At 48.3% G+C, this 19002-nt stretch overlaps 1 protein-coding gene across 6 annotated transcripts in view; it reads right to left on the bottom strand.

Moving 5' to 3' along the window:
* The window catches only part of Zc3h18 (zinc finger CCCH-type containing 18), a 46582-nt gene that overhangs the window by 5610 nt on the left and 21970 nt on the right, over positions 1-19002 (bottom strand). For 4 of the 6 annotated variants that reach the window (XM_021220299.1, XM_021220301.1, XM_029532483.1 and 1 more), the window contains 10 exons: positions 14096-14244; positions 13710-13802; positions 12901-13058; positions 10308-10425; positions 8464-8732; positions 4608-4799; positions 3739-3864; positions 1099-1203; positions 654-797; positions 378-443 (listed from right to left, as the gene is read on the bottom strand). In XM_021220299.1, coding sequence (XP_021075958.1) covers positions 378-443; positions 654-797; positions 1099-1203; positions 3739-3864; positions 4608-4799; positions 8464-8732; positions 10308-10425; positions 12901-13058; positions 13710-13802; positions 14096-14244 — 1420 coding nt within the window. The remainder of the gene's footprint in view (positions 1-377; positions 444-653; positions 798-1098; positions 1204-3738; positions 3865-4607; positions 4800-8463; positions 8733-10307; positions 10426-12900; positions 13059-13709; positions 13803-14095; positions 14245-19002) is intronic. The other 2 variants (XM_021220300.1, XM_029532484.1) reach the window with 1 other exon arrangement.

Genomic DNA, 19002 nt, shown 5'->3' with positions numbered 1-19002 from the left:
TGTAGACCAGGCTGGCCTCGAACTCAGAAATCTACCTGCCTCTGCCTCCACGCCCGGCCGTTCTGGTTTTCTTTAAGGGATCTTCCTTCCACCTGCTTCAGGGCTGACTCCCTCCTCTAGGAATCTGCAGGCCCCGAGAACACCCAGTCTATCCTCAGGAAAGGTGTGGGTAGAGAACCTGGGCCGGGCCTCAGCTCTGTCCAGCCGGGGAGCAGTAGCAGTCCTGGCCTCTTCCCTTACAGTTAGGTAGGTGCTCGTGTGTGAAGGAGACCATATTTGCCCTGTGCTGTATGTTCTTGGATACTGAAGAGCCCTAACACGGTCAGCCCACCTGGTGAGGGAAAAAGGTCAATAGGGGGTAGGACCAAGCAAGTGACCTGGATCGGGAACTGGAGCCACTGTAGCTGCTACCACTGCCGCTACCACTGCCGCTGAGCGTCCGCCTGCAACACAAGCAGTATAGTTCACCTCAGAGGCAGCCTCACTGAGGCAGAGCCTTCCTGCACACCAGGCTGGTAACGGGCCTGTTCCAGGTTGGGCCTCTGCTCCTTGCTGCTTCCCTGGGGATGGACCCACCTCCCAGGCTCCAGTTTTCATCAGCACCAAGGACAAAGAGAACTGTCCCAGGATTGCCCTAAGTCCACACTGCTCACCTCCTTGGGGGAGTCCTGGTTTGCCGCTCCTTTCTCCTGGCTTCTCGGAGATCTCCAGGTTTGGCAGGCTCAGGACCAGGAGCAGTAGTTTTGGTGGCCTGTGGTGGGGCTGGGGGAGGGGCTGGCTTCTTTATTGACTTCTCCCTGTGAAGCAGAGGCAGGGTCAAGGCAGGGTAGGGCTAGGGTCCCTGCTCAATAAACCCACATATCAGGGCTCTACAGTTCAAGCACAGCACATGACTGCTAAGGTTCCATACTTCAGGGACCCAAGTCTAGGTGCTGAGCCTGTCCGTGCCTCTGCCCACCTCCTGGGAGCCAGATCTGCTGCCCTTTGGAGGCTGCTCACTCTAGTTCAAGCATGGGATGGTGGAGTGGAGGAGGCCGGAAGCTCTGGAGACCCCACCGAGGTGGAGCACCACAGCAACCTGAGGGGCTCAGGACTCACCCTGCTTTCCCGGGAGGCGGGGCCGGCTCCCCCTTGGTTCTGACTGGAGGTCTGTGTGGGGAAGGTGTGGGAGACGGGGATGGGGACGAGGAGAAGGACCGGGACCTGGGGAACAAAGAGAGTGTGAGGAACAAGTCTGGTGCTTGGCAAATTCCCTTACTGGCTGGAGCTGGCACATCCCCTAGGAAACCTTAGGCTCAGGCTGATAGAACACACTCTCTGATAGGAGAGAACAGAAGAGGGCAGCTTGCAGCCTCAGGAATGGAGGCTTGTATGCAAGAGAAGGCACATGGCTCTGCCTTAGCATGGGGCTAAATGGGTGGTTATGGCTTTGGCTGAGTGTGGAATCCGAGACACCTAGAAGCTGGGAGGTAGCAGAGCTGGTAAGGGTCCCAAGCGGCTGGTCGGCAGGCACAGTCACAGCACAGAGGTAGGTCCCCAAGTAGTGACAGTACAACATAAGCAGGGAGTGTACAGCGGGGAGATTATGACTGGATGATTTTCACAGTGTCAGGTGTCAGCAGGGTAGACAAGCAGCTCAGGAAAGGGTGCTGGGTCCAGGCGGAGTTTCCAGGATCAAGTTCTAAAAGTGAGCTCACACCTGAGTTGCCAGCATCAAAGAGACTGGGTTGGCCTATGTTGCCTACTCAGAACCACCACATGGATGCCTGTGACGTTGAGCTAGGTGGAGCCAGCAATGGTCAGGTTCCTGCAGTCCTCCATGCTTTCATGGGCAAAGGCAGATGTCCAGGAAACCTAGCATTTACTCTCACGGACAAGCACTACAGGAGGACCAGAAGACTGCAACCCAAGGGACCTTCCAAACCTTGGCAGTAGGCCAGCCTCCCCTCCCTCAGCCCAGGCTTCCTCCTCAGCAGGCCTCCTGAGTGGGGCTTTGGGAGGGGCTGCTACAGATGAACTTTAGGAAGGACAGCTGGAGAACCCCAAGGCTAGGACTCCAGGTCTCCTTCCTCACTTCAAAGGAGGACACCCAGAACGACAGGTCTCCAGGAGGATGGTGCGGAAACCAAGTGAGGCTATGCCACCGAGAAAGGCATGTGTACTGTGGGAAATAGCTAAGACATTGCTTATGCCAATGGAGAGACTATGATGAAGCTGCAGGACAACTGATGGGATGGGAGGATTCCCACTGGTGTCCCTGCAACGTTACCTTGTAGCTCCTGGGCTGACCTGGAGGACCTACCTGTGTCCTGCCTGCTCTGGGACCTCCCCAGCTTCTTGCTTTCTGTACTCCATTTACCAGGAAGGGCCAGAAACACAGGGACTGACACCTGGAGTCTGTACCTCTCGGCCCTGTTGCAGCTGCCTCCATGACCCAAGGCCAGCCCTTAGAGCACAGGACAGACACGGAGGGTTCCCTGCTACCTTCTGCCACTCTCATTAGCTGCTTGCCCAAAACGAGTATCATATACACAACCTTCTCTCCACACTGAGTTCAGCCTTGCTAAAGGCCCCTGTGTTCTCTACCTCTCAGCCTCATATTTTACAGAATGTCTGTCTCAGAGACTCCCACAGGTTTTCCTTGCCCTTCCCACCGTGAGGCCCATGGTCTCTTCTCTTTACTGCACCTCCACCCCCACCCCTGCTGCTGACACCCGCAGAAGGAACCTGTCAATGCTTGTGCCAGCACATCTCTGCATGGCCTCCACACAGCCTTCTCTAGGCTACCTTCCCCTCCTGGTCGCCTGTTATCTTACAAGAACTTCTATGTTCATGAAGACAGACCCACCCGCAGAAGCATCAGTGAGCAACCCACAAGACGGCCTCAGAGGCCTCAGAGCTGCACACCAATCCTCTCCTTACATCTAAGGCCAGACCAGCTGGGCGTGGCGGCACACTTCTTTACACCCAGTCCTTGGGAGGCAGGCATAGGTGGGAGTTAGGGGCCAACCTAGTCTAATACATAGCAAATTCCAGGCCAGCTAGGACTATATAGTGAGACTGTCCCAAAGGAGAGATTAAATCTCAAAGTTTCCTTAAAGAAATAAAAACAAGACCCTATGCCAGGAAGGGGTAACGTAGCAAGGGACCAAATTACACTAAGGAACTACAGAACATTTTATTCCCACACAAATGCTCAGTGATAATATGTCCCAAAGCAGTGGGTTGCATGTCTTTATGTGTACCAGGTAATGACTAGGACTGACACTTCAGCTTTACTGAACACCATGCCAAAGTTTTGCTCCTTCTAAAGAACTTTACAGTGACAGCAGCGCAGGGAAGGGACACAATGGAGCATCAGCTCAGTCAAGGGACGGCCCACCAAGCACCATCCTACCCCCCACGCCAGCCTGACTGAGGTGAGGGCACCTTCCACTGGCAGAGCCACTACCACAGGAGAGAAACTTGCCTAACTCTCCCAGGGCTTCCTGGGATGATGGACAGTGCACATTCCTACTTGCCACTCAACAGAGACACCTGAGGTGCAGGTCCTAGGCCAGTCCCTGCAGTGTTGGCATCTCAGTCCCAAGTGCTCCTCACGATGCAGGGTACTGAAACCATTTTGGAAGCAGGTACCCAGGAACCCTGCCATTTTTTTGCAGAGAGAGACACGACCACTTGATCCACCACAAACACCCGTGATCACTGAACCTGCTAGGTCAGCAGGCTGGGACTTACCTAGACCGGCTGCCTGAGAACGAGCTGTGTCTGGAAGAGCGGCTAGAATAGGAGCTGTAGGAGGAGGACCGGGACCGGGACCGGGACGAGCCAGAGCCAGAGTAGGATGAAGACCGTGAAGATGACCTGTGGGCCAATGGACAGAGCAGAGGCAGTGACAAAGTGGCCTTCACTCCTATAGCACTGGGATGTGCTGAGCCGCTGTTCTCTCACACAGGGAGACAGCGTGGCTCCATAGAGAACAAGCACTTCCAAAGATGGAGATGATCAGAAGACCTGTAGACCAACCCACAGTGCCATGCCACAGAGAGCAGGACTGGGCGCGCCCAGGAGGAGGGAACCAGAGACTAGCTTGAGTGCGGGACAAGGCCAGAGTGTAAGTTTTCCAGCCGACCCAGTGTTCCCTCCCATGGCCTTGCTCCTGGCTGTGTCCAAACACACACCCCTGGTTCTGCCCAGACTCCATGCGGAGCTCCTTCCCCCAAGGTGCAGACGCTGCTCCTGGCACCCAGCACTCACACGAGTTCTGTCACTAAGGGAAGTTCTCCGAGAGCTGGGTGACTGGTCAGCAGAGTGTGTAGTCCCTCTGTCAGCAACCCAGAGCCTTTCCCACAGGATTTGAGAGGCCCTCCCCTCCCTGAGTGACTATGACTCCAGCAGACAGCCGGTGTCTATGTGTTAGGTCACCCATCCTACTTACTGTTGTAAGTTCTGGAGCATGGAAAGTCTTACCACAATACTTGGCATCAGTCCTACCTAGTAATCCACTGACCCATCCTTGGGCAGTGACCAGGCAGGCACGCACGCACACAACAAACTGGTAGCCAGTGACTGTCCCCAAGCCACCTGTCTTTACAGTCCCTTTGTACCTGGAGGAATTGGAAGCAGAGGCTGAGGAGGCGGAGGTTTTGCGACGCCTTCGTGCCCGGCTTGGGGAGACGGACACGCCAAGCTTCTTCTTGGGAGACTTGGATCGGCGCCAGGGGTCCTTCCACTCATCGGCTCGCTTCACCTGGGGCCCCACAGAGGTGCTCTCCTTCTTTGGTGGTTCAGCTTGACGGCTAGAATCACAGAGGGGCTCTCAATGCTCAGGCTGCCACCCGTCCCCAGCAATGCTGCTGTGAGGAGAGACTGGAAAGCAATGGCATTCCCCTGAGACCCCCGAGGAAAGAGTCAGATGAAGAGGAAGCATGGCACCCCTTCTACTCCACAGCCCACTTCCCCCAGCAATGGCTTAACTTCCATGCCATCTTTCCTGGGAGGGATCCCATTCTCTCTCCCTCTCTCTCTAAAGTTTTATTTATTTATTTTATGTATATGAGTACACCGTAGCTGTCTTCAGCCACACCAGAGGACGTCAGATCCCATTACAGATGGTTGTGAACCACCATATGGATGTTGGTAATTGAACTCAGGACCTCTGGAAGAACAGCCAGTGAGTGTTCTAAACCACTGAGCCATCTCTCCAGTCCCCATTTTCTCTTATATATAATAAGTACTTTTTTTGTACTTATAAGTATAATAGTAAGTAAATAATTAATAAGTACTTTTTTGGTGGTGGTGGCACATGTCTTTAATCCCAACACTTGGGAAGCAAAGGCAGGTGAGATCTTTGAGTTTGAGGCCAGGCTGGTCTATAGAGCAAGTTCCAGGACAGCCAGGACTACACAGAGAAACCCTGTCTCAAAAACCAAACACCAACCAACCAAACAAAAGAGCAAGTACTTTTAGGGGAGTCATTACTTAACTCTATCTTTCTGACTGTACTGCTCTGACAGCAACGGATTCCACCTGGTTCAAACATGCTTATTTTTAGTGTTGGCGCATAGTAGGTACACAGTATTCATGAAATTAAAGCAACAAGAATCATGTTTTTAAACACCTGTTAACAAAGAAAAGTGAACAAGTCCATAAGTCTTGCTCTTTCCATTTCAAGGGTCTGGGAAGGTCCTGGTTGATGCACAGAGAGCGAGGATCCCAGGCTCCCTTCCTAACAGCACTGGCGTCACATGCTCAGAGAGTTAGAGAAAAAGGTAAAAGGAAGGCTGCACTACCACCATGGAGGTAGAAACCCGCTGATTTATACTTTCAGAACTTCTGTTTAGTCAGGCACCAGCCAGTGGCAGGTACCAGGGCTCTCTCCCTGCTGAGGGCCCGGGAGAGCAACACTCAGTGCTGAAGAGGCCTAACCACCTGACGTGTGAGTCTGGCTCGAGCCACTGTTATCTCAGCCCTAACCCCAGAAGCTAATGCCCCAGGTACAGCCACATGCTGCCTATGGAGAAACGCAGGCAGGATGGAGTGGGGGAGCTGCTGAGCCTCAGTCATCGCTGGAAATGACCGAGGTCAGAGGACACATTATGTGGACGACACCATGGGTAGCCAATGGACGCCCAGACTTAGTGATAGGTCTTTGGAAGGAATGACTGGATGAACCATCATTCAAGAATCCATTACCAAATTCACTGAGAAAAATGTTCATGTAACGTTTAAGAGGGAAAAGCTGCAAGATTGATGTGTCTCTGAGTGCCAATGAGTGGATCTACGACCACCGAGCTCATGTGTCAGGGTAGCAGCTTTTGAGCTGACAGGCTAATACTCTCCCAGTTGGCACCTGAGTTGTCTTCTGAGTGGGGCCAGTCCAGGTCTGGAATCTGCAGAGTGACATAGGTTGCTATCTTTGTTTCCCAGGACATCCTGAGAAAACTGCTGAATGTTTAGTGGGGAATAACCACCCAGATATCACATCAGACCTAGAAAGCCAGGCAGAACATAAAACCACAGGAGGCTACATCTCTCCATAAGTGCCCTTGTAGTGTGTGTGGTGTTTCAGGACCTTAGTATGCAGGGAGGAATGCTGGTCGGGAACTACAGCAGGCATCTGCTGGGCAAGGACAGATGTGCTAATTCCAGCTATTTCTGAAGAGACAAACATAAAGGTACAGGTGATCTGTGACCTTGACCTTCTGTGTAGCTAGCTGCGTACCCTCTATCTCCCTCTAGCACGGTACCATATCCAAAGGCTACCGGAGGCTCTGCAGGGCAAGGGTCAGCTGTGCTGTCAGAGTCAATGCTAAGGGTGACAGCACACAGGCCAAGGGAGGCACAAGGAAGTGAGCGGCAGCCGATGAGCAAAGCAGCCACCCCGCCTATCTGGGAACTCCAGCTTGGACAGCTGTCAAGTCTGGGGTCAAAGAATAAAAAGCAACTGATGGCAAGTTGCTTCTAAAATCAGGAGGGTTAAATATCTAATAAAGACAGGAAGAGGGAACTCACAGCATGTGGGTTCTTCCTTACTACCCCAATCTGCCAACACCCAAGGAACACACACTTTTGTTTATCTCCCAGGAAATTGCACAGGTTCCCCAGGACTGTCCCACTTGGCCACAGTTAACCCCTCTGAGCTCAGTAAGTCCTTCTTCCCTCTGGAGTTCCCCAGGAGTACAAGTGTTCTCTGCTCTGCCTTGACATTCCTTCTTGTGATGCCCCCTTTCCCCAAAGCCAGCACTTGCTGTCTGGTCCTCTCTACTAGCCTCCATATATGAGACAGCAGAGATGTAAGTATTTCTTCCTGCCATTTCTCCACCCTGTGCCCTAAAGAACACAGAAGGCTAACACATGGAACCTACTGAGACATCAACAAAACTCAGAGGCAAGAACATCTGTTAAGGCCAGCCAGAACTACATACCTAGTTCCAAGACGGCCATAGCCACACAGTAAGACACTATCTCAAAAGAAAAAACAAAAACAAAAAAACCAAAAACGAAACCAACCAACCAACCAACCAACCACAGAAACAATGCAAGAGCCAAGTCTTATCTGTGTGCTTCACTTAGCTCATATTACCGACCAAGTGACAGTCCCAGAGGTCCAAGTTCAGTCCTGACCTGCAAGTGCTGAACTGGAACAAGGTTTTTCCACAACCTACCACTCTGATTTAGAATCTGAAAATGTATTTTTGAGCATACCGGTAAGCCAGCAAACCCAGACACACAGAACTGGTAACAAATGACAACAAAGGTAGCCCTAGACCCATGTGTTCTGGGACAGGAACAAAGAGATACAAAAAATAGCCTGGCACAGTGGCACATGCCTGGAAAACCAGCAGCTGGAAAACAGAGGCAGGAAGTATCATAAGTTCAAGGCTACACTACACAAAGATAAAAACCAAAACGAATACTGTTATCTGTATTACTTCAGGTGGTAGGCAAGGCTCACTAAAATGTACTTCTAACATAACGCTACCCACACTGCCCTTGGCTCTTCATCTCACACCTCTACTCTGCTCCTGCCACCTTGCTGAGGACAAGGGAGGGAATACCTACCCTGGTGTGGCAGCACTATGGGCTGAAGGTCTAGGAAAAATGGACAAAGTAGCTTCTTTGGAAGATGGTCTGTCAGATCATCAGTTATGAGATGACCTGGCAGCTCCTCCCATAGGTAACCCAAGAAGAGAAAATCCACATTCACACACCAACATTCACAGCTACAACTGTCAAAAAGTACCCACAACCCTATGTCTACCAACAGACAGACACAAAAGGAAATGAGGCACAGCCACAGTGCCTTCTGCAAATACAATCTAAGAGGAAAAAAGTAGTCCCACACTACACTATGTCCCACACAGGCAGGCTGCTTCAGGGACACAAGGAGCTGTTCCCCATAGATCTGATGGAGAGGCCAAGGGCAAGATGTGGCGACAGATGGGATTTAGGGTGACCTACCTGGGTGGTTGTGGGGACCGGGGCTTCGGCTTCTCCTTGTCCTTCTCCCGGTCCTTGTCCCTGTCCCGGTCTCGGTGCTGCCGGTCCTTCTCGTCTCGCTTGGCTCTCTCTCTCTCCCACTCCTCTTTCCTCCGCTGCCGTTCCTTGTCCCGCTCTCGTTCTCGTTCTCGCTCCCGCTCTCTCTGCCTGCGCTCCCGCTCTCGGTCACGCTCTCGTTCCCGCTCGCGTTCTCGTTGTCTGTTTTCTCGCTCCCGTTCCCTCTCCCGTTCCTGGGTTAAAAAGCCAGATAGAGATGCTGAGTCACACACTATTTGATAGTAGCAGCGAGAACACAGGGCGCAGGTAGGACCATGCTCTCAAGAGGCTGTTTAATTCCCAACTATTTCCTTAAAATAAGTTAGCTGTGTCTGATGGCAAAGGCCTGCAACTAGGAGACTAAGGCAGGAGGACCTCAAACTCAAGGCAAGCCTGGGGCAGGTGAGCCTTCTTTAAGTCACTGACCAAGCATGTCCAGGGTCTTAGGTACTTAGTTTTTTTTTTTTTTTTTTGGGGGGGGGGGGTTCGAGACAGGGTTTCTCTGTATAGCCCTGGCTGTCCTGGAACTCACTTTGTAGACCAGGCTGGCCTCGAACTCAGAAATCCGCCTGCCTCTGCCTCCCGAGTGCTGGGATTAAAGGCGTGCACCACCATGCCCAGCTAGGTACTTAGGTTTAATTCCCAGTACCACAAAACACATATACACAAAAAAATACATGTTAAAAAACGCATATAAATTAAGAGTGAAGTTACCCCAACCAATAAATCCAAACTTTGCCAGCACCAGCCTGGCAGAAGCCCACACCACAGGCCCTCCCATGAGTGACCCAGCTGATTCTTAGAATGGCTGTCATGCAGGCAAGGCCCCACCACAGTGCTTCATGAACATGTCTGGAAGGAAGAATGTATCCCCTTACTGCAACTCCCCACTGCTGCCTTCTTTTCCTGCTTTAATACTCAGCATTAAAACCCAAGAAGTCCAATAATGGCCTCGGGAGACACCATGCAGGCTCCTGTGGCGCTCCTTCCAGCTACTCAGTAGACTGAACAGAGAACAAGTACTGTACTGGGCATCCCACCTCCAGGAGAAAGGAAGCTACAAGGGAGCCTGCATAGCTCATACCTAAGGATTCTTGGAGCCAGTACTTCTCTGCAGTGCGGTGACCGCTAATGGGTGGTATGTGAGTCACGGCACATAACTACTCAGGGGCTCCTCTCTAGCCTTTCCTAGAGCAGGCTTCCCAAGCAGGTTAAGAGTGGAGATGCAATAGGCAGTCTGGAGCTCACAGATCTTTCAACACACTAGGTTCTCAGGAGTCTTTACCTGACCAACATGGCAAGGCCTGCCAGAGGCACATCTGTAACCAGTAGACTAGATGGACAAGAACAGGGCTACAAGTGAGGACACTGCTCAGGAGACTTCTAAAAGCGACACACTCATGAGGGTGACAGTCTCCTGAAAACTGACACTGACTGTTTACCGGCACAGCTAACCTTATAAAACCATGGCAGGAACAATGATTCCAAGAAAGCTCACAGGACATCGGATGACCACAAACCTAGCCAGTGGCTGCCTGCACAACCAACCTGGGCTCAAATTCAGGACTATGGCTAAATACATTTTGCTAACTGAATAAGCTCACGGTGGATATACCACAGGAGGAGTGACTGCGGCTGGGTGAGGAAGCACACAGCACTAATTGTACAGACGAGACAGGAGGATGATGGATTTGAGGCTAGCCTAAGGTACATAGTTAGACCCCATCTTCTAAGGGAAGAGGAAAGCTCACACACATGATCATACTTACGCGGTAGTTATGATACGGCTCTGCTTCTGTATACTGCACCCTGAAATTCTCGTACTGTCCACCACGCCAAAACCGCTCTATCTCATAGTCATAATAAGGGTCTGCATAAGGCTCAAGTCTGAAAAAGGAGCCAAAAGAAGGAAATTGTCTCATTTAAGAATGCAACAGCACAAACTCTACATAAAGACAAGCCAACAGAATCCAATCCCACATGACAAAAATACACCATGACCGAGTGGTGTCTGCAGCTAAGAACACAAGGCTGTCAGCAATAGGACAGCAGCACAGATCAGTCAATCTTGGGGGGGGGGGTGTTGGGGAGAAGATTTTTAACAGGTGAAGACAAAGAGAAACCCTCTGTATCCATTTCTGGAGAAAACACTCAACAAAATAGGAATTGGCATTTTCTCAATGAGATAGAAACATATTCTTAAAAGCCCTGTAAGGACTGTCAGGATGGCTCAGACAGTGAAACAGTAGCTGTAGATGCTTTGTGTTCGGTCCAGAAAACCATCAACAATTCCACAAGGCTGTCCTTGGACTCCCATACCATACATTATATGCACGTACACACACAGAACAGTAACAGCAGCAGCAGCACTTTTAAGGCCAAAGCTGGAGAGAAGCATGGAGGAATTCTCTCGCATCCTCACCTGCTAGTGTACGCAGATACTGATGGCAAGACTGGAAAGAAGAGCTCAGAGAGGTGGAGACGCAGACAAATGGTCTCCACCTGTCATCCTGTGACACGACAGAGCCAAGTCACATAACCACTCACTCACCTCAGTAAGGCAGGCAGGACAGAAGCCTAACATGGAAACCTAGCTCCTCACACACAGCTGGTGCAGAGGCCTAGAACCACTTGTGACAGCAAAGGGATGGTGCTTGGGAATGACAAAGATTCACCCTGAACAAAGCAACAGCTAAGTGATGAGATGCGACAGAGCACTCTATCAGCATTCGGGTTCACCCTGCACTGCTCATTAGCATACCCTAGAAAAACCAGTGAGGATATTCCCAGGCTAGACAGACACACGGACAGCCTGGTCTACATGAGAAAGAGACACCAGTGAGGATATTCGCAGGCTAGACAGATACACGTACAGCCTGGTCCACATGAGAAAGAGACACGAGCCTAGCCAAGAAAACTCAAGGAAGAAGGCAACCTCTGACGATTGACAGCAGTCAAGAGCCACGATGAAGCACCATTAGATGTGCTTCATTCAGTGCAGGAAGAAAGCAGGCCCAGGCAGACACGCTAGGGTGGCACCTTTCTCTGTCCCTAGTACCTCACTACTCACACCTGGAAATCATGCCATTATGCTGGTGAGAAAGTTTATAAACAAGGGGAGACATGCAATCAACTAAAAGAGTAACTATAACAATGTAACTAAAGTCACCAAAATATATAAGCTGCTTACTTTGGAATTCTCGGACTTTCTGAACCTGGTAACCCAAACCACAAAGTGGAAAGCTTGTGCTGTACACCAAATTTACTTTTTAACCCTCTTAGCTGCTTTCTATATGTGCAGGCACGGACTCAGCACCTGCCCTACCCAGTGCAGAGCTCCAGGGCGTGAAGGGTGGCAGGTGACCTGTGTGTGTGTTTAGGGGTGAAGGTGGGGGGTGGCTAAGCAGTGATGTTGAGGCACAATTCCTTACTCCTTCTTTTCCTCCTTTTACCATCCAGTAGCCAGAAATGACAGAGATAAGAACTGCAGAGAAGAGTTTTACGAGACTATGACAGTGATTCAACCGGCAAGTCACAGCACGGACTATCACTTATCCCCATGTCCTAAGCGAACACCGTGCACCCTCAGCAGGCAGAAATGAGACCCATCATCTTCCCAGTAAGGTTAGAAGAAGCAGAGAAGGAGCACCTTCAAGGCTACGCCGTTCCCCTGGAGCTGACAGTTCTCTAGTCCTCTGCAACACACAATTCTCTATTGATGGCTGTCTCTCTCTCTCTCTCTCTCTCTCTCTCTCTCTCTCTCTCTCTCTCTCTCTCTCTCTCTCTCTCTCTCTCTCTCTTTGAGACACGGTTTCTTTTCTTAGCCCTGGCTGTCCTGGACTGCTCTTTGTAGACTAGGCTGGCCTTAAGCTCAGATCCACCTGCCTCTGCCTCCCTAGTGCTGGGATTAAAGGTGTGTGCCACCATTCCAAGCACTATTGAGATTTTTTAAAAAGACCAGCATTAAGTGTCTGAGAAAGGGACCGCAGAGATGGCTCAGTGCTAAGAGCCCTTGCTTAATGCAATCCCAGAGATCAGAGTTATCAGTCCCTGGGTTGGGCAGCTCAAACAGCCTAGATCCAATGGCCCCCTCTAGCCTTCATGGATATGTACACATATAACATAAATCTTTTTCATGAAACCTCATTCCCCAAGCAGCTGAGGAAGAGGTAAAGAGACAAAGGAGCAAACTCTGCCCCAAGCCTGTAGGGACTTCAGGAGTGTACCTCAGAGGCAGCCTCCCAGCATGGAACTAAAGGGTCCTCCACAAAATCCAGAGTATGGAGGGAGATAGTGCCCTGGGGACTTGCACTGGCTACTGACAGGGCATGGATGGGGAAGGGCGAGTAGAGGCTTCCTTACGTTGTGTCTCTGACATCTCTTGGGACTCGAGAATTCCAATCTCGGAAGACTTCATTTTCCTTGTCAAATTCCCGGTCGTCCTCACCAATGGTCACTGTGAACCTTTTTTCTTCAAAGTCAGGCTCCTGCTCTTTCCGAATGGTTGCTTTTTTTAAAACCTAGCACCAAAGACAGAAAGACTTATTTGAAATAAGGGGTTCCAAAGCCACTGGAAGGAACACAGGAACCGAGACCTGCAGAGAAGGGTGTGGCAAGCACAGGACTCAGTCTTCTTCTGAGAGCCTCAGAGGAGGGTCTCTGCACTGGTCTGCCTTGACTCATAGACACACGACAGCACTAGGGACCAGCACACTGTAAACTTAAGTGTAAGCAGGGCCTTCATTTCAATCTCCCTGAAGAGAGAACTTGGGCACAGACAAAGCAAGGCTGGGTGTCAACAGACTCGGGGCCACAGTGGGCAGGCAAAGGGGGTCCTGACAGAACTAGCAAGAGCAGACAGTGGGTTTGGGGGACAAGGAGTAGCTCCCATAGAAAGGTAGGGATTGTCTCACTACTTAGGGTGGCGGCCAGAAACACTTAAAAATGCTAACTCCACATCCACGGAGGGTCTCTCTGGCCTTACTGAGATTTGCCTGAGACTGGGTCTGAAATGGCTAAATATTATTTCTCATTCTTCTTAAAGAAGCCCAGAAATGTTCTCACTGAGTTCCCACACTCCCTCTGGATCAAGGTGATGGCAGTTTTGTTGGTTCCGTCCCCTGGAGATGACACTGCTGTGCTTTTCCTCCCAGAACACACCGAGCTCTTACCTCTTTTGCATGTCTGAGTCCACGTTCCCAGGCACTCTCTGTTGGGGGTTCTGGAGGGGGTGGAGGCAAAATTTCATCAACCACTGGCCCACCCTATTAAAAAATGAGAAGGAAATATTGAGGTACTTAAAAACCTATTAAGAAATAGGGCAAAACATTCAACAATCAAGCCAGCTAGCCGCACACAGCTGGCTGTCCTGCCCAGGCACCCATGTGCTCCAGCATCTAAGGCTACTTCTACACAAACACAACAAGTCCTCAACAGGCACTCCTTGATTCTCGGGTGCGATGCCTTCTCCATAAGGAACACTAGTTTGTCTTCAGTCCAAGATTCAGACAAAGTTCAGGTATCCTATCTGGTGGCAACTAAAGAGGAGCTCACGCACCCAAGGGTTGGCAGGCATCAGTGGATGAGGTCCAAGAGGCGGGGCACCGTTGGGTGGAAAAGGTTCCGCTTTGGTGATGAGGGAGTAGTTCCCCTTGTCATTCACTCCAGGGTGTATAAACCTACAGTTCATTCCCCACGTGCAGTTTCCTAGGGAAACAAAAGTCCAGTGAGAAAGGACACCAAAGAACCCAACTGTTGGAGGCAGGAGCTGGGGTGTGCAGCACTTACTGACATCTTGGGAAGCAGCCATCCAACCTGTTCCTGCCCACACAGGTCACTGGACCTCTGCCTGGACAGCCTGGCCTACTTCCCTCTCTGTGCACACAGGTATCCCAGTCCTTCAGAGGTGAGCAGGGTAGTTCTGGGCCAATGGTTCAGGCCAGGCACTTCCATGAGATACCATTCCCTTAATGGGAGCTCTGCCTGGACCCCCAGGGCCTGTTTATAGTCACTCTGCCAGTTCTATATTTGTGGGTTCCTCACCACAGATCAAAAATATTCTTTGTGTTTCACTGAACATGAAGAGAGATTTTGTGTCTCTACTCCGTAAACAATAAAGTATAAAAAGGACGTTTTTATGCTGTGTCCAGGATTATAAAAGCACTTAGAGAGGGTTTACATTACAGGAGGATATGTGCTACACCATCTTTTAATGGGGACTTGGATGTCCTCAGATTTGGACATCACAGGACCACTGGGCACATCAACGGATTAAAGCAGAGAAGCCATAGTCTCTAGAACTAAGGGCAGAGGCAACACTGGAGCCTCCAGGCAGCTCTGATGGGCACCTGAACATGTGTTTTGACTCATGCTGAGGTAGAAATAAATGGGAGGCACGAATATTATCAGATCTCTGTTGAGTTTGTCCCAGGGTGACCTTCTCCAAACTACTTCAGGATTATTTCTGGTCCTTAAATATATGATACTAAGCTATTTTAATTTATCAAATCAACCAAACTACAATTTTATACTTTGCTCATAAATAATCAGTGCTTTTGTCTCATCTGTACATGCATCACTAAAATTTAAAAAAAAAAAAAAAAGAAAGAAAAAAAGAAGTTCTATGTACACACTAGTAGAAGCATCTAAGATTTAAATACATTTCCTAGCTTAATACATATAAACTTATATAACTTAAAACTATATTCAGTCTGAAACAGATATTCCAGTTGAACATTTTTGCTAACAAATCATGTTTTCCTTTATGTAGTTAAGTAGAAATTATCACTTAGTACTTAGGAAAAAGTCAAGTTTCATCTTTAAATACCATGACGACTTTAGTCTATGTTAAAAGCAACTCAACACAAAATATATAAAGCATAAAATATATTCAAAACTGTTTCCCTTCAAGTACAAAAATGACAAAATAACTTTTTTCATTCCTAAAAGTATTTCAAGCTTTCCATGAAGTTACATGAGGTTATACTTTGAACCCAGGCAGGTGACTAATGTAGCTAGGCATCTGAAGACAGGTGCAAACCCCATCCATTTTCCCATCAACTCTCCATATGCATACATCTCTCAACCTTGTTTATGTAGTTAAAATGTAACAAAAGCTCATTAAAGTCAGAAGTATCAAAAAGTATCAAGTATATGATTATATATAATTATATACACTATATCTAAAATACATACCCAGTTAGTAGTTAAGTGTTAATTATTTGCTTTAAAATTTCAAAACAAAACAAAAACTAGAAATCCCAACCAAACCCACTGTCAACTCTCACACTACTCACATGGCAGAAAAAGCACAACGCTATGAACGGGAGGAGGGAGCACAATGGAGGAAAGGTGAGGAGAGGGCACAGGTGTCCCTGACAATGTCAGGGTGACAGAACCCAGGTCTCAGGGAGCTAAGTTAGGTCCCTTCTGAGAATGTCTTGACCCTTGGCCACCAAAGTAATGATGAAGATGGCATCAGAAAGAACAGCCACCCCACTACCCAGCCAGAGTAGACAGCCTGCAAACACTGGACCAATGACCAAGGAGTGCAGGAACCCCATTTATAGAGGAACACTTTCATGGGGCTGAGGCATATATACTATTGCTGGGATTGTGGGGAAACACCTTCTCGGGACACCCTTCTCACCAGGTACATGGGATTCAGGGCCTTGTACATACTAGGGACATACATTATTGTCTGGCTACATTCCTAGCCCTTTTACTTTGTTTCGTTAGTAAAAATCACTTCCATAATTAAAAAAAAAAAAAAAAAAAACCTCATGCGAGGAATGGCTTAGCAGGTAAGGGTCCTGGCCACCCAGCCTGATGACTTGAGCTATATCTGCAGAGCCCACACCTATCTGTTGTCCTGAGCACTTGCTCTGCCCTCTACAAACTTAATTTCTTTCTTTTTTGGATTTTCAAGACAGGATTTCCTTGCAGATCAGGCTGGCCTCAAACTCACTCCACCTGGAACTCACTGTGTATAGAGAAAGCTGGCCTCAGACTGGAGAGAGATGCACCTGTACCACTCAGATGCTCCTGAGTGCTGGGATAAAAGGTGTGTCACCATGCCTGGCTATTCTGCATTTCAGAGGGCTATCTTTGGACATAGGGTTAGGACAAAAAAAAAAAACCCAAAAAAACAAAAAACCTATTCTTAATTAGATGGTCCATGTCTCAACAATTCTTTTATTAATATCTATGCTTGGGTAGATGTTGAATTAAATAATTAGTTAAGTCCCAGCAGTGGGGTTTATTACCTATCTCAATGCTTAACATTCCTGAATGAAAAACACACACACAGCTTTTACATTTTGATAAGCCTTAATCTGCACAATAGCCGGGTTACTGCCTAGCCTTCACTACTGATAGAATCTAGCTCCTGCCAATAACTCCAAGTTTACAACTTACTAAATTCTGTGCTCTATCTTGGCTGCTCTGGACCCAGAGGGCTGCCCAACTGGGCCGAGCTCTCCTGGCTCCTTCAGATGGTGGCCAGGCTTCTCTATCCTACACTCTTATCAGGCATGGTGGATCTTTCCTCCTCCACTCTCTCGGCATGGCCAAAAGTGAACACAGGTAAGGAATTAGGACAGAATTTTGTGCAAGGTTAGCATGCAAGGTTCTGGGGTTCATGGCTTAAGGCTAGGGATGTGGGTCTGGAGAGATGACTCAGTGGTTAAGAGTACTGACTGCTCTTCCTGAGGTCCTGAGTTCAATTCCCAGCAACCACATGGTGGCTCACAACCATCTGTAATGGGATCGGATGCCCTCTTCTGGTGTGTCTGAAGACAGCTACAGTGTGCTCATATAAATAAAAATAAAATCTTTACAAAAAAAGGGGGGGCTATGGGTGAGGACGGCAGGCTAGTGATTTAGCTGGGCGCTCTCTCAGGTTCTGAGCTGCTGTGAGAGCTCAAGCCATGGAGACCAACAGCTCCTGCTGGGAGAAGGCAGGCTGCAAAGAGCAAGCCTAAATAAAACACAGACACGGAGGAACTGGTGCAAAGTTAGGAGACAAGGCTTCGAAAGCCAACAGGACTCTTGCAATGTGGGAATTCTGGGATAGCTTGGCGTGGCATTCATTAATAAGTCAGTCTAAGGGAATGAATTGAAGTTACATATGTAGAAAAAGATGTTAATGCAAGTTATATGAAAAGAAAAAGGATATAAATATATCCATAGATAGTAATCTCCTGAAAAGGGAGGAATGAAGGAAAAGTTCATTGTCTTAGGATAGAAGGGAAAAAGTATAATTGCTTTAAATGTTTTTAAGTAAGTAATGTTTTAAATGATGTTAAAGAGATATTAAATCTTCACAGAAAGGAGAAATAAATCCAAGCTTTTGATCTTAAAGTAAGAAAAAAAGACAAGGAGATAGAAACCCTAGCTCAACAGATAATAATTGTTCTAATTATCAACATGAAGGTGATTATAAGTTTGGTGGTATTAATGATATTACTAATCCTCTGGAAGAGAGTCCAGAGTAGAGCGGGCCCTAAGAAATGGGAGGCTACACAAATGAACCAATCGATTTCGGGTTATCAGACCAAGGACATGCTATTTTGGGAGAAAGGCTCTAACTGTTAACAGGAAATGAGAAAAGGCTTTGAACCCCTTCCAAAGTAATATGGATTAGATATGAAGATCTTGGCTACAGACAGGAAAGAAAACTTCAAGAAGACCAAACAGGGCAGGTAACATGAATTGTTGATCCCGCCACATGGGAACTGGCCTGAAACTGGGAGAAACACAAACATGTCTTCAGTTGAAACTTCAACTAAAATTAGCCAATAAATCTTTTTGGTTACAGAATCCTTAAAGTTAATCATGTCATCCTCTACATGGCATGGATGAAGACTTACTACAATTGGTTATTGTTCAAACTAGTTCATGAAAAAGGCAGTTGTCTTTCACCTGCCCAAACAATGAGCAAACTTCATCCTTAACTGATCTGTGCACCATGTACAACCCAAACAAATATCTTTATAGAACTAAAGATTTGGTTGTGAGATTCATATAGTGCAGAATGAAACACCCTGATGCAGCTCTGACAAGATTCTTCCTTAGGGATGCTGAGAGGACCTGCTGTCCCAGCTCCCTGCCTCACCTGGAGCTGTTTCCAGAGGCTCGCTACCAGAACAGGTTCAAGAATGGCTGCTGATTTCTGATGACCTTGGTTCATCCAGCCTTTCAGACGGGTCCAGTCAGAACTTCAGTTAAGCCCTGAACTTTCAAGGCATGCAGAGACTGGATAACAGATGCTAAAGCTAGCTTTCTTGTTTTTTTTTTTTTTTTTTTGGTTTTTCGAGACAGGGTTTTTTTTTTTTTTTTTTCTTTTTGAGATTAGAACCTTGTCATACATTCAATAGCCTTGCTGATTTTCATTCTATCAGGTCTGTTGATCATAAAGAGAGGAACGTGAAGTCTCCAGCTAAAACGGGATTTTTTTTTTTTTTT

Source organism: Mus pahari, chromosome 20 (assembly GCF_900095145.1).
Source record: "Mus pahari chromosome 20, PAHARI_EIJ_v1.1, whole genome shotgun sequence".
Lineage (NCBI taxonomy): Eukaryota > Metazoa > Chordata > Mammalia > Rodentia > Muridae > Mus > Mus pahari.
This window is presented reverse-complemented; position numbering and strand designations above follow the sequence as displayed.